Below are 16,528 nucleotides of genomic sequence, written 5' to 3' on the forward strand. Positions count from 1 at the left end.
CAGGAACTGGGAAACTGGTCAGGATCGAGGGAAAGATGAATGCAGCAATGTACAGAGACATCCTTGATGAAAACCTGCAAAGAAGAATGGGAGAAACTGCCCAAAAATAAGTGTGCCAAGCTTGTAGCATCATACACCTCATTGATCTCTGCCTCCATCACCTTTGTCTATTGATTGACTACACTCTTGAAATTGAGTAAATGGACTACCATTTAATTGCCAACAAAATCCTTAATCAGCCAACAAACAAATGATAATGCATCTATGTGACTTCTGCAGTTAATCCAGGATGGACTTCAAAGATATTAGTCATTAATTTTACAGTAAAAAAATGACCTTAACACTTACTTAGTTTACTAATTTTAAACCATGACTTGCACTGCACACAAATAAATTATATTGGCATTATATGTATGTTGTTTTGCCAGAGGGGAACTAGCCCCCACCGTGAGCCTGGTTTCGCTCATGAGGTTGTTTGAGGTTGTTTTTCTCCATTTTCTCTTATGGAGTATTATGCTCCTTGCCAGTTGCCTATGGCTTGCTCACAGGGGTTCTAAATACAATTATTATTTAATTATTAAATTTTTATAAACAACAAACTATGTGTTGTGAAAAAGTGCTACACAAATAAAAATGACTTGACTTGAACATCAACAAGGCATTTCTATCCTCAGAACTGACCCTCACTGGACGTTTTTTTGTTTTTGGCACCATTCTAAGTAAATTCTAGAGACTGTTGTGCGTGAGATCAGCGGTTACAAAAATCATTCATGCAATTATCTAATCAGTCATGTGGCAGCAGTGCATAAAATCATGCAGATAGGGTCAGGCGCTTCAGTTAATATTCACATCAACCATTAGAATGGGGAAGATTTTGATCTCAGTAATTTGGGCCGTGGCATGATTGTTGGTGCCAGATGGGCTGGTTTGAGTTTTTCTGCAACTACTGATCTCCTGGGATTTTCACACACAACAGTCTCTAGAATTTGTTCCAAATGGTGCCAAAAACATAAAGAAACCAATGAGTGAATGCCTTGTTGAAGAGAGGGGTCAACAGAGAATGGTCAGACTGGTTCAAACTGACAAAGTCTACGGTAACTCAGATAACCACTCTGTACAATTGTGAGGAGAAGAGTAGGGCTGGAACTGTTTTGGCAGCACAGGGGGACCTACACAATATTAGGCAGGTGGTTTTAATATTGGTGCTGATCAGTGTATAGTAAGTCAGTTTAGACAGTCAAAAAAAAAAATACAAAATTGAGGATGCTCTACTCCCAGTTTATATATAAGTTGTATCAGTAATACTGTGGAAGGTGGGAACATGGTAAGCTTCCTCCTACACATGCCATGACACTGTGTGTCTAATACACTAAGGAGGATAGCTGACTTTCTTAGAACAGGCGGACCAGTTTGAAAATCCCTAAGTATAGACTTCAGCACATACATTTTCCCGGAAGATTTTTCCCCAGTGAAAGCCAAAACACTGAAAGAGGGGCATATTGTGGGACCACACACATAATCACATAGAGAAATGCATTGAAAAACACCAAAACAAAAATTTTGCACAGGCAAGAAGCACACAAATGCTTTCAGCAAATGCAAAAATCTACTTTTGGTATAAACTTGATCATTTTTCCAACTGATTGCTAAATTGGTCCTTCTTTATTAATCAATGATCCTGTAATACATCACAGATTTCCTGTAATACCAAGTATAACACCTACAATAGATTTGTTGTATAGTTTAATAAGACTGACTGAATTATTTGACTGAAAGACTTTGACATAAACTCATGTAGCTACTGCAACTGCATAACACTCAACGTATGGTCAATTAAATGCAATACTGACAATCTGGAAACCATGTTTACATAAATGTCCTAGCTGCAATCAAAAAATGTAGTCCTCTGTAAATATGGAGAGGTGCTGAGATGCTGTTGGCTGCTGAAGAGCTGATGGTCTGTTACTGACTGTGAAAAGGAGGAGTGTATGTGTGTATGTGCACACTCTGGCAGGTGCATATTGTCTTCAGCTTCTGATTAATTTATTGTTTACTGTATTTGCAGGTGTTAAATTTTCTCTCACAAGAGGCAGATGGCCCTGTATAGCCCCACCGCAGATGACAAGAGGAGAGAGAGAGGTGGGCAGAGAGAGAAATTGAGAGAGCTAGTAAAAGAGGGTAGGTATACAGTCACTGCAGGGATTTGATCCTGCTTACTGAACTCAGCTTGCATTGCTGGAGCCAATGGAAGAACACAACTGTCTGGTTTCTGAAGCACTCCCATTATTTTTTATATATTTTTTTTTTTATATTATTATTGGGGAATAGCTTTTTTCAGGAAGGGCATCTGGCGTAAAACCTGTGCCAAGTCAAATATGTGGATCACGGATGGCCCGCTGTGGTGACAACTAATGGGAGCAGCCGAAAGAGGAAGATGATTGGGGAATAGCTTTTTAACAATAACTTACAAAACTTTAAAGTCAGACTTAACATGAGCTGTGAGGTTGTTCATCAATGGTACTGTATATGCTTCTTTTGAAGCACACAGTTCATGTTATTGCATCTTTATTTATTTTTTTATTGTGTTTGATAGTGTGATTCCTGGTGAAGAACTACACTACCCATCATTCTGAAGGGAAGCAATCCACCAATCAGTGAATCGTGACGAACAAAGCATGCCAAAGGAGCCTTGCAGTGACCGCCAACTCCCATGACATACTGTGAATGATGCAGTGGGTCCCCTTACACTTTCAAATAACTTGATATTAGTGGTCGACCGATATATCGCAAAAGCCGATAAATCTGCCGATATTCTGACTTTTTTAATTATCAGCATCTGAAACATTTTCCTGTTAGAACGATTTTTTCTTGAGGGTTCCGAAAATCGCTTGCTTATATGTAAAGTGACTGAGACATGTAAACAACCAGTGATGGTTAGTTTTGTTGTTACGTGCATCATATTACTACAATAATAGTCCAGTGGGCAACACAGTGTCATTTAAACGGTCTGCATATCAGAGCAGATGCGTTTGAGCTCATAATGTTAAAATGCTCACCTGTTTATTCTCCCTCTCTCTCCTCAACAGTTCCTTGTAACTTCTAACTGTCTTCTCTAATGATAAAAAGGCAAATATCAATAAAACTGATATCACCTATACTGTCTGCTAATATGTATATATCTCATTTAAACAGATGTAATAAACCAACCTCACAACTTGAGCAGATCCAACATTCTGTGGAGTGCTTATTTATTTACCTCTAAACCACGTTGTTACAAAGGAGGCGCATAGATGCCGTCTAGCGGCCACTGCCAGATGCGTCAAAAATGAATGTGCATGAGACTGAGAAAGGTGCATGTCATTAGCAGTTGTGCTCTGTGAGTGAAGAGTGTTTGAGAAGTTGATTTTATGGTGTTTATTCATAACTTTGTACATCCCTTCGAGAAATGTGAGTTACATTTTTCCCTTTTCGCTTAAGTTTGATTAGAATAATTGAGTATTTTGTTCATGGAGTCATGCACACTCCCATATCAATTACAGACAATTAATAGCATTGTGAAATGATTATTTAAGTTATTTCTGTGTGATTTATATGTTATGGTAATACGGAAACTGATATTCCATTAGTTGTTTTATACGCATTCATATTTAGAAGAATGGCGATTTATAATTTATAACTTTTCTGTTCATGTTGTTTATATGGAGCCTGGCAAGATGTTAAACTTATAAGAATATATAAATAAGGTTTCTTTATACATGTAACATCTATCAATGTTTGTTTATTTGCAGCCACACATATATACTCCTGAAACCTGCTATAGACATCAATATAAGCTGAGCTGCAACCACTATGTCCAACTCTGTGTCTGAACTATGCCAATGTAAATCATTGCAGTCTAATGTATGTCTGTGCTGTCAAACAAATGGTTCAGTAAAGTGTTTGAACTGATTCCTGATTCCTGCCTCCTGTCTGCGTTCTGACCGACACCCCAGTGTGAGAACTATAGCCTCCTAAGCGCCTGTGGTCCTTTCTCTCACACACACATATTTTAACAGCCTCTCCTTAGCAGTTCCCTGTCACTTTTAACTTTCTTTTCAAATGATAAAAGGCAAATATCAATAAACTTCTATTACAGGTGAAACTCGAAAAATTAGAATATTGTGCAAAAGTTCCTTAATTTCAGTAATTCAACTTAAAAGGTGAAACTAATATATTATATAGACTCATTACAAGCAAAGTAAGATATTTCAAGCCTTTATTTGATATAATTTTGATGATTATGGCTTACAGCTTATGAAAACCCCAAATTCAGAATCTCAGAAAATTAGAATATTACATGAAATCAATAAAAAAAAGATTTTAAATACAGAAATGTCGGCCCTCTGAAAAGTATAATCATGCATATGTACTCAGTACTTGGTTTGGGCCCCTGTTGCATTAATTACTGCCTCAATGCGGCGTGGCATGGATGCTATCAGCCTGTGGCACTGCTGAGGTGTTATGGAAGACCAAGATGCTTCAATAGCGGCCTTCAGCTCTTCTGCATTGTTTGGTCTCATGTCTCTCATCTTTCTCTTGGCAATGCCCCATAGATTCTCTATGGGGTTCAAGTCAGGCGAGTTTGCTGGCCAATCAAGCACAGTAATACCATGGTCATTGAACCAGGTTTTGGTACTTTTGGCAGTGTGGGCAGGTGGCCAAGTCCAGCTGGAAAATGAAGTCAGCATCTCCATAAAGCTTGTCTGCTGAAGGAAGCATGAAGTGCTCTAAAATGTCCCGGTAGACGGCTGCGTTGACTCTGGACTTAATAAAGCACAGTGGACCAACACCAGCCGATGACATGGCTCCCCAAACCAACACAGACTGTGGAAACTTCACACTGGACTTCAAGCATCTTGGATTGTGTGCCTCTCCATTCTTCCTCCAGACTCTGGGACCTTGGTTTCCAAATGAGATGCAAAATTTGCTCTCATCAGAAAAGAGGACTTTGGACCACTGAGCAACAGACCAGTTCTTTTTTCTTTAGCCCAGGTAAGACGTTTGACATTTGAAGCCCATGTCCAGGACCCGTCAGAGTGTGGTGGCTCTTGATGCAGTAACTCCAGCCTCAGTCCACTCCTTGTGAAGCTCCCCACACATTTGAATGGCCTTTTCCTGACAATCCTCTCCAGGCTACGGTCATCCCTGCTGCTTGTGCACCTTTTTCTTCCACACTTTTCCCTTCCACTTAACTTTCTATTAATGTGCTTTGATACAGCACTTTGAGAACATCCAACTTCTTTTGCAATTACCTTTTGAGGCTTTCCCTCCTTGTGGAGGGTGTCAATGATGGTTTTCTGCACAACTGTCAGGTCAGCCGTCTTCCCCATGATTGTGAATTCAACTGAACCAGACTGAGAGACCATTTAAAGGCTCAGGAACCCTTTGCAGGTGTTTAGCTGATTAGAGTGTGACACTTTGAGCCTACAATACTGAACCTTTTCACAATATTCTAATTTTCTGAGATTCTGAATTTGGGGTTTTCATAAGCTGTAAGCCATAATCATCAAAATTATATCAAATAAAGGCTTGAAATATCTTACTTTGCTTGTAATGAGTCTATATAATATATTAGTTTCACCTTTTAAGTTGAATTACTGAAATTAATGAACTTTTGCACGATATTCTAATTTTTCGTGTTTCACCTGTATATACCGTTTGCAAATATGCAGATATCTTGTTTAAACAGTTTAAAATGTAATTCACAAACCTCACAAAAATTCAGCATTTTATCCAAATAATAGCTTCCTCTGAAGTGCGTATTCTATCAGCCAGAATCAAAACTTCAGGATCAAAAGTTCCTCTGAATCACAAATCATGATGGACAGTGGTCACAATCCAAGCAGGCGATCCAGGCTGTTTAAACCGTGAGGAGGTTGTGGTGCTTCTTTACCTTATATTATGCTAAAAAACGCAATTTTCCCAGATTTGATAACTAATGCGTATGCACGTTCTCGAGTTGATTGACAGGCGATGTCTGTATCTAAAAGGTTATTGGCTCTTTTACCCGTATGCCGGAACTTCCTGTGTATATCCATTGACTGTTGGCTGCAGATGGGCATTCTAATTTCTCCCATTAATTTTAATAGAAGCTAAATAACCTCTGGTGCAACTACAAGATAAAAGTGCATCATGTGTGCTATAAGTTAATGTCTTATTCACTATGCACAATTGGTTTGATTCAGTATTTTCTGAGTAAATGAGATTGCTAACGTGGACATGCCATCCATGGTTGCTGGACTACTGTGTGTACTGTTATTTTCTTCTTCCTAATATATTAACAATTTCTTCATGTGCAAATAAATTATAAAAATTCGGTGACAAAACGAAGAAAAACAGGAAAAAGAAATCAGAAGAAACTGCTATCTCCTAATACAATATAATATTTTTTTATTATTTTTACAATGTTTTGTGTGAAAATTACTAAATATAGTGCTAAATAAGTGTTTAATATTTTTTAGCAATTTTATGTTTATGTTATTTATATATTAAATTGTGTGGTATACCAACCTGTTCTCTGAATATCGGTATCGGCCATTAAAAAAACCCATATCAGTCGACCACTACTTGATATTATAAAAATTATATTAGTAAAAAAATATACTGATCACACACAACATTAAAACCACTTGACATATATTGTGTAGGTTCCCCTCGTGCCACCAAAACAGCGCCAAACGACATCTCAGAAAAGCATTCTGACATTATATTCTTCTCACCACAATTGTACAGAGGGGTATCTGAGTTACCATAGAATTTGTCAGTTCAGACCAGTATGGCCATTCTCTGTTGATCTCTCTCATCAACAAGGCATTTCCCACAGCAGAACTGCTGTTCCAGAAGTGCAAGATGGGCTGGTTTCAGTATTTCTGTGATTGATAATCTCCTGGGATTTTCACACACAACAGTCTCTAGAATTTACTCTAAATGGGAAGTCTATGGGAACTCAGATAACCGCTCTGTACAAATTGTGGTGTGAAAAATATCATATCAGAATGCTATTCTGAGATTCAGTTTGGTGCTGCTTTGGCAACATGAGGGGGACCTACACAATATTAGGCAGGTGGTTTTAATGATGTGACTGATCGGCTTGGATTAAAGATGTCAAGTACACAATACCTTTGTCTTTTTGCTTGATAAAAACAAATGAATGGGAAAAATACTTCCGGAAGAATGGTGGCTGAAAAAGTGGCACTGTTGTACTCCAAATACGTTTCAAATGATTTTACAATAGACAGCTCCCAAATTTAACTATCGCAGGAACTGAATCAATAAGATGAAAAAAAAAGTGCTGGTCAGAATAGAAATTCTGAAAATCTTAAAAACATATAAAAGGTAAAATAACTGAGTGTTTAAAGCTTAAAAAAGGGCTCTGTGACTGCCTAGTTTAGGCATTACCCATAGCTATATCCCCCAACAAACCAATGTGTTTAGATTTACTTAAACATTGTGTAAATAACTGATCTCTACAATCCTGCTCTTAAATGAATGTCCTCTTTTACTAAGCCACCATTTGTTGCCAAGCATGCTCATACATCAAAGCCAGACAGTGTAATTGTTAAAAAACACACTAATGCGACCACTTCAAAGCCACATCAATCGGTGAAGGAAAGATGGAGTGACAGGCGACAGTAGGTGGAAGAAAATAGTGTCTGTAGATAATCTCTCTAATAGGAGAGCCTGCAGGCTGCTATTTTCAAGCATTTGATTTACTGACCCCCATTCCCCAATGCCTCCATCTCACCATTTGCAAATATTCATTTTACTGAACTAACTCTTTCATCCACCGTTGTCAATAAAGGTGACTGATTATCCAATCATTGAGTAAGCCCAGAGCATGTGTCGTCTCTTGTGAACGATTACAGTACAAAATCTGAGATTATTTGCAAGAGAGGGTAGTTACTTTTTATTTTATTTTTTATAAAAGAGAACACAATGGCAACAGGAAGGTGTTATGAGTCAAGGATGAATCATGTACTCTTTCAGGTCTGGTGCTCTGTGGTTTCACTTTTGGTTGCATTTGTTTTCCATTTATAGTCATATTGCATCTTTTCATAAACAAAATAATCTTCAAATCAATTCTACCAGTAGAAAAGTTGCTGCATTATATTTTCCAGATTTGTTTGCCCTGTTCTTATTCTTCTTTTTTCTATACCTATAGTCATATCTTAATCTTCTAATTCCACAAAGAATTTATTTCTGTGTGTCTCTTTGCATAAGCTTCAATAAGATTACCAGACATACTGTGAGCTTAAGCAAATCATTTAAATTAGCCAACACAAAGGCTAATCGGATAGAAGAAACCAAAGGAAAAAGCCATTATAGAGCCTGTCAGTCATTTAGCAATGAAAATCACCTTGGAGAAATCATTAAGACAAAGGTCAGAAAACTGGGTTTATATACATGTGTACAAGACAGACTTGACAGCTATAAAACAACTGCTACATGACATAAATAAAACAGAGAAGAGGAAGTGTTTTTTTCAGAAGATATCTGATCCAAGAGCGCTTGTGCCATTTCCTGCAATGATTCTGGGAAGAGTTTGTGTTTTGAAAGCTGATTCAAAATCACTGCAAAAGGGCATTTTTTTGCAGGGCCTTTGGGATAGAGAAAGTGTTATGCCAGGCACTAGCTGTACTGCGGAACAGTTGACAGTTCCACCCACTTTTTGTTTTAACTTTTTAAAACACCTGGAAGAACAAAAGAGGACCTTTGATCATGGGAAATCCCTCACGATTGCAGCGGAGCCTCTGCAGCTCAGCTCCATTCCGCACTCATCTAAGTCTGGGGAAAATGCTCAAAGACCTAGATAATTGTAGGCAGGCAGTAAAGAGAAGGGGAAGTGTGTGTGAGAGAGAGAGAGAGAGAGAGAGAGAGAGAGAGAGAGACAGAGACAGAGAGAGAGAGAGAGAGAGTGACTCAAAGAGATATATAGAAGGTGAGACAGACAGAGAAAGGGCAAATATGTCAGGTGCTCTGTTTAGAAGGCTTTCTGCAACCCAAGAAGGGGACAAATACAAAGAAGAGGAGGATATTCACTACTAATCCTGTTCTCCATTCTGGCTCAATCAGCCAACCAAACAAACACCCACATATGCACATAAAGTTAGAAAGAGGGACACGCTCAGCCTCTTTCCACACTAAAGAAATGAAAGAAAGGGATTTGGAATAAAATTATAGCACACGCAAATGACAGGATATGCCATTGGAAGAGCCCAGCATTGTAGCCTGGTGAAAGACAATAGTGCAGTCTTGTTTCCCTGCTAAATTAATGCCAAACAAATGCTTATTCTAGTCAGCAGAAATGGCAGCTTATGCCTGACTCCATTTCTCACCTGTCTGAGCACATTTGCCTGAGCTGCCGCTTACCTGCACAGATGCTTTTCACGCTCCATGACTGACAAAGACAAGTGACTGAGAAACGAGGGAAAGGCTATTAACCCCACTTTCAATACACACACACACACACACACACACACACACACATGTTGTGTTTCCATGTTTTATGGGGACTTTCCATAGACATAATGGTTTTTATACTGTACAAACTTTATATTCTATCCCCTAAACCTAACCCTACCCCTAAACCTAACCCCCACAGAAAACTTTCTGCATTTTTACATTTTCAAAAAACACAATTTAGTATGATTTATAAGCTGTTTTCCTCATGGGGACCAACAAAATGTCCCCACAAGGTCAAAAATTTCAGGTTTTACTATCCTTATGGGGACATTTGGTCCCCACAAAGTGATAAATACACACACACACACACACACACACACACACACACACACACACACACACACACACACACACACAATCTGCATGCCATCCATCTCCTGAAGGAGCATTTTCCCACACTGCTTCCATAAAAGGTGCGGGGTCAGGGCTGAACTGGGAAGAGAAATTGGCCTGTGATTTTACAATGCAACTGGCCCAATTGTTTGGTGTGTGTGTGTCAACAAATGTTGTTGAGAGTTGTTTGCTGTCCTTTTCTGCATATTGCGGCACCGTTTTGTGGTCCGTTATGCATAACCCGGCGGCTCATTGCTGCTTATCACAGCCCATATGGCACGTTTCGCGGCCAACCACCGGTTCTCTCGGTTCTCCCAATGTCCATTACGCACCAGATTGGCCCAAAAATGCGTCGGACCACCAGAAAAATGCCCGTAATTACAGATTACCAGTCCAGCCCTAGTCCGGGTCCAGGAAGGGCATTGCCCAGCTTGGAGTTACTCTGCCGGGATAAGCTGGCTGAGAGGCAGGGGGCCAGAGGATTCCCTCAATGCACAGTGGTTTCCTCAGTAAGGAATACCTCCCGCTCAATGATATACAAATGAAAGGAGCATTTTGAGTCATAAATAATGTATTTTGTTCTTTCACAAGGGCTGGACAATTAATCGAAAAAGCAGTTGAGATTGTGATTATAACTACCGTGTTCAACTAATCGTGAAAACTGATGACTACAACATGCCATTTAAGTCTACTCCTGTTGTGTCAAATGTTTCTATTCACAAACGTTTTGCAGCAATTGAGTATTCTAATCTACATTATAGTCCTATCAGTAATGACAACCAATCCTAAAGTGCAACAGATTTATGACCACTTGATTTGTGTTCCCTCAATTGTTCATGGTGGCACACAAAAATTTGTGCAGAAGCGACATCATCTGCGATTGAAAAGAAGCTTTAGAACAAATGTGAAAAACATAGTCTGTAATTTGGAATTATCTTAGATTCCTTACTTTGCACTTTCTAACAATGTAGATGGTAAATACATTGCGAGGAGCCATGTGACAAAACTAGAATGCTTCCTTATAATTACAAGGCATAGACATTGTGTAAATAATTGATTTGTTGTGCTATGCAAACAGCTTAATTTATAACAAGAGTATTAGGTAAATTGCTGTGTAGAATTCTTTCAAATAATTGAATAACAGTTTATTTTCATCATGCTTTGTCAGCAAAAAATTAATAACACCTTAACAGTTCTCAGTTTGTTTTGGATGTGGTACCTACATAAATAATATGGCATGGCATTCAACAAGTAAGTATTTCATGTATTTAAAGGGGTCATGACATAAGGAATACAATTTTCCTCAATCTTTAGAACTCAAAACAGGCGTAGTACTGTACTGCAAAAAGAGCATGTTTCGAAACCAAGCTGCCAAAATGGCTCGTTCTCTACTAGCTCCAAATTGTTATGTCACACTGTGGTAGACATTTGCATCTGACTCTATCTACAACACATCAACACCTACTATACCATATCACTTCTGTAGACTTGCCCAGTAGTGGTGAGCAGATAGCAAGGAGAGAGCAGGTCAGTCAAGAGCAGAGATCCAATCATAACACCAGGTGTTTACTGTCAATTCTTAAAGGAGAAGAAGCACCAAAACTGAAGGTTTCTGAAATAGGGTCAGAATGACTGAGAAAAAGGATCATGTTTTACAAATATATGACTTTTTTGTGCAGAAAAACCCTTCCCTAATATTATAATTGAACATCAAGGAATGTATCTTCTTCTTCTTAACCTTTATTTAACTAGGAAAATCACATGGCCCGTGTAAATAATAATAAAAAAGTAATGTCATCACACCTTTGTTGTAACTTCTATTAAGTGATAATAATTGTGAAATAATACAATGTGAAAATCGCAATTACAATACTAACGAAAACGATTGGAAATTATTATTTTTGTCATAATCATGCAGCCCTACATTTTGCCACTCCTAAAATCGTTATTTTATGATTTCATAAGCCGGTTGGGTTGGCTACAGAATTTGGGTATGCTTTGCATGAGAAGGTTAGGGAAAGGTTTCAGAGGGAAGGATTGCCGAAGCATTATAGAGCCAAGAAAACAGAAAGAGGAAGACAGATTCTGTGTACAGAATCGCAGCCTATGAAGTGGGAATGTACCCACAAACAAAAATGAGTATAAAGGCATACATCCTCTATGAACCAGGACCACACAGTCCTCACACTCAATGAGTCTGGAGCCAAGATTTGCTATTACACAAAGCAGACCACCACACAACAGCACTTCACAGTACTACAACTCCACACACTGGGAGGAGTGGCAGAGTCTGCAACACGCTTTGCATAACAGCCATACTCCCCCAGCTGCTGGCAGCATGCAGAGTTGCCTCTGGTCGGATGTGCCAGGGTTGTGTCCACACTTGTGTTGCAGACATGTAACCTCACAGAGGAGGAGTGGCATTGATTTAATGGCAATTAATGGCCAGAAAATATAATGCAGCTGGAACTTTTTTTGCTCACAGCAGACTGGCAATGCAGTCTAAATCCCTATTCGGATAGCAATTGTTTCTCAGGGTGACGTCTGTAAAATTACATTTTCGTGGCTCCTCTGTAATAAAACTCAGGTACAATTGAGACTTTTTGTCGATCACACGATTGCAGTTGCGCTTGTTATATGTAAAATTCATCAATCCACAAACTGTGTCCTCTGTATTTGCATTTAAATATGTTTGGAATTACGTTAATGTGAAAATATTTTTTTTAAAGCATGATGGAACCACGCTGCAAAGTGCTGTGGACATTTACAGTGTACAGTTTCACATACGGAGCAAGCCAAAATTCTTGCGAAGAGCAATTAAATGAATCAAGAAACAGTAGGGACAAAACTGTTTATCAATGCAGCCAAATAAATATGTCAACGGGGGTACACGTTTCGTCACCCGCATCACCTCAGTTGCGTTGCTTGCGTGTTTTCTCCTAAGTGCATGCAAGGAGATATAGCAGCTGCACATATCAAGGACAGTAAAGGTAGTTAAAATGAAATTTGAGGAGCTATGGTAAAAATGTTTTTCTTATGTTTTATCTATCAAAATGACAGACATCATTTGAAATTATCTGTCATCTGTAAAAAGTGGAGGTGAAAATTAAACTAATTAAACTTTTAAAATTAAATTAAAAAGATAGAAATTAACATAAAAATTTTGGACACATCAGCAAAACCATACATTTTGTCATAGTCATGGATTTTGTTTTTGTGGTTGTGAAGGGAGGGGAGGGGAAGGGAAGGCCAGGGTTTTTGATGGGAGAATTTGTGTCATCCAATTTTCAGATTAAATCTTCTCCACTGGTTTAAATGGCAGATTTTTGGTGAGAACTTATCCCATACAGTGAGACAACAAGTTGTCACAAAATGTCAATGTGTGTTTAATGAACTGTTTTGTGTTTATTTTTAATTTTTTTCTTCTGTGCAATAATGGTGAAAATATTAAATAGCATGTCCCTTCTTGACATGTCACACCCACTACCCATTTACCAAAAACTCAACATTTTAAAAACATGAATATTGTCTAATGTTTGAACCAAATTCAGCAGTCAAACTGTTCTGTGATTAACATTTAATTTAGACTCAAAATCATTCATCATCATACCAATAAAATAACAATAATCAGATCTACTGATAACTGATTGTGGAACTGACAAGGCTACTGGAACCTTCTGACCTCATCTAAAAACTGTGTGGAAACCATTCTGTTTAGCCACACACATGGCAAGCATGTGCATCCTGGCTCTGACGGTGTCTGTGCGGTGAGTTAAAGAACCAAAGGAGAAAGCGGCACAGCCAGTGGGGCTGTTGACTGGGGGCTGAAAGACAGACACCGTGAGAGAAGGCTTGGGGAAATCAATACATTGCTTCAGTCTCACGCTTGCTGCCGACTCATTAGAAGTGAAGCCTTGAGGAATGTGCTTAATTATCTCTGATTATTAATGACCCACCTCTCAGACTGATTATCAACATGCAGCGCAGGGGTGTTTTGTCAAAAGATGGGGCAGAAGAGGAAAGCCACATGCATATGCAGAAAGGCCTGTGCAAATACTCTCTTTCTCTTCTGTCTCTCTTACATTGGTCCTGTGCATTCATAAACTGACAGGTCTGCAAGCCAGTCTGTTTGAGATGTAAATATCTCTGGTCGGAGGGTCATGTTTCACTGATAGCCAGACCGGTTTGGAGTACCTGAAGTACATAAGTAATCATAATGAACAAATTATGAGGTGAACACACACGTTTGTGTTATGTAAACGAACTGTAACACGACATGAGTTGGTACCTGGCGTTATCCCTATCAAATTCATGGATGCATTTATCTCTTATGGTCCGAGGAGGAAACCGGGCGGTGGCTTTGCTCACGAAATTTTGGCGGGACAGATGTCTGCCTCACGCGCTGCTTAACCTTACTCCAAAAAGACACAAAACTCGTATAAGCTACATACACTTGAGTGGTCACACAACGGGTCTTTCCTACTGAGACTTAAACTAATCCCTACATCCACTCTTAAAGCAAACATTCCCAGTGCTGCAAATACACGTTCAGTTGACATATTTATCAAGTATTCCTGACACAATAAACGGTCGCGAACACGCGCGCGACCTTGCCCTGCTGATCCTGTTTACAACGTTGAGCATGAATGATGTGCACCAGCCAAACCTATTCCATCACAAAGCGTCAGGTAAACATGAACATAGAAATGCTGACATTTCTCTTATTACTTCTGATTTACTGTACTGCGTATATAAGCATTTAACTCTCGTTTAGGGTAATAGCCTACATTACATTTGGCTACTATCTGTTGACAGGTGTAGCCTACTTGTTCTGCATATGTTTTCTCTGATAGGAAAACACGCTGATGCTACTACGACCCCAAGACGCTGATTTCCGCAAATACCATCCCAGAGACTGGAATCACAGTGAAATTGTCCCAAAAACGCCCAACCAAACGTGAAAGTATTTAAGCAATTGTTATGTGGATACTTCGCGTGGGAAGTCTAGTACTGTTTTGGCCAAAACAAACAAAAAGGACGATAAGAGACCACATTATAGGCTATGGGTCAAATATAAGGCTATGTATAACTAAATAACAATGTCGTGGTTGTCTGAAAACTGCAAATCTCAAACTGTATTCAAATATACTGGTATAGGATTTATGGTAACACTTTATTTTAGAGTGTCTGTGTTACACATATTGAATGTTACTATGTAAGTGCAAGCAGCTCTACAAAACAATTAGCCTACACAGCAAATGTATGCAGGTGATTTGAATTAATCGGTAATTAGGCTACCTATGTATATATATATTAACATGAACAATATAAAATAAAGTGTGGGCAGATGTAATGCTATAACTTGTTTTGCTAAGAAAAATAAGTCGTATTTCTTTAAACGAAAAATAAATTCAATTTACTTTTGTATGCATATTCATATGCGTTTTAAAATACATTTAAATCAATGCATTAATCAGTTAAAGGTTCCGATCAGGACAAATGTATTAGGCTGTATCAATTAAATTGCATCCCCTTTATGATGGCGAGTTCTATAACACATTTTGTCTGGTAATCCATAAAAGCGGAGCTCTAGCTCAGCAGTCTGTGCAGGATTATCCGTGATAAGATTCAGTATCAGTGGGTTATGTTTTGGGCAAACGTGCACCATACAATTCCTTCAGTGCAGCGATGACTAACGGGCTGTCAGAGCAAGAACAAGTCCCCGTAATCACTCGATGCCCTTTCCGACATATTATGCAAATACAAATCCTTATCATTCTAGAACATTAATGATTTCCCTATGGTGCGTAATGATGATGAGACAGTTTAAATCGCGGCCAGATCAAATGCCCGCAATTTGCAAAGCTCACACGCTTTGCGCTGTTGAGAGACCACTGTACAGGCAGCTTAAAGTTTGAAGCGCTCTTACCTTTAAGGATGATCCCGCAGATGCTGTACAGGGTAAACAGCATATGCTGCTTAACCATCATATTGCCTTCCTTCAAGAACAGCAGCGTGCTTTCAGTCAACACACTTTCTTCTCTCGTGCGCTTCTCCGCGTGCTGCTGATGATGGGGCTTATCCAGGTGCAGGCTGCTGCAATCAATACTACAGGCTCCTTTGATAACTTGTCCTCGGTTCAAGTCCCACTGCGTTTTTCGCACGGCGTTCACTTGACGCTCGGACTGAGCTTGAGGAGTGTGAAGCGCTCCAACACAGTAGAAAAGTGCAGCTCGCGCATCTATGCTCTCCTGGGAGCGCGAGCAAGCAGAGTCCCGCCTACGCACATTGACAGATGAGGACGGGGAACCAATAGCGCGCGACTGGAATTATTCTCTGCAAAAACTGGTTCGCGATTCCACAGTCCGTATGAATAAAGGATGAGAGTCCGCACAATGGCACTGTTTGCCCCCTAGCTCGTTTTAAAGCGCTGCTTATTGGAAGATACTGATAATAAGTATGTAGTAATGGTGATTTGGGGACTTGGACGAGGACGCGATTTCACGTGGATCCCATTACACAGTTGGAAGCGCGTTTTAAGAACAGTACACCTAGTCCTGAATGGATAGCAACCGTGGGATCTATTGGCCGCGCACTCTCTCAAAGAGATCAAATTGACAGGGCTGCGCGCACAGTTTTAGGCTACTTCTGGTACAAACCACTAGGTGGATAATATTGCATCATCATTCTGGGC

The 16,528-nt window shown here is 39.3% G+C and overlaps 1 protein-coding gene across 2 annotated transcripts in view; it reads right to left on the bottom strand.

Moving 5' to 3' along the window:
- LOC127635447 (cell adhesion molecule 2-like) overlaps positions 1-16,177 on the bottom strand; it is a 558,530-nt gene extending 542,353 nt beyond the window's left edge. For both annotated transcript variants that reach the window (XM_052115510.1, XM_052115509.1), the window contains exon 1: positions 15,764-16,177. In XM_052115510.1, the coding sequence (XP_051971470.1) occupies positions 15,764-15,824 (61 nt within the window). In that variant the 5' untranslated portion in view covers positions 15,825-16,177. The remainder of the gene's footprint in view (positions 1-15,763) is intronic.
- Positions 16,178-16,528: the final 351 nt, after the last annotated feature.

This window comes from Xyrauchen texanus, chromosome 43, assembly GCF_025860055.1.
Source record: "Xyrauchen texanus isolate HMW12.3.18 chromosome 43, RBS_HiC_50CHRs, whole genome shotgun sequence".
NCBI classification, from domain to species: domain Eukaryota; kingdom Metazoa; phylum Chordata; class Actinopteri; order Cypriniformes; family Catostomidae; genus Xyrauchen; species Xyrauchen texanus.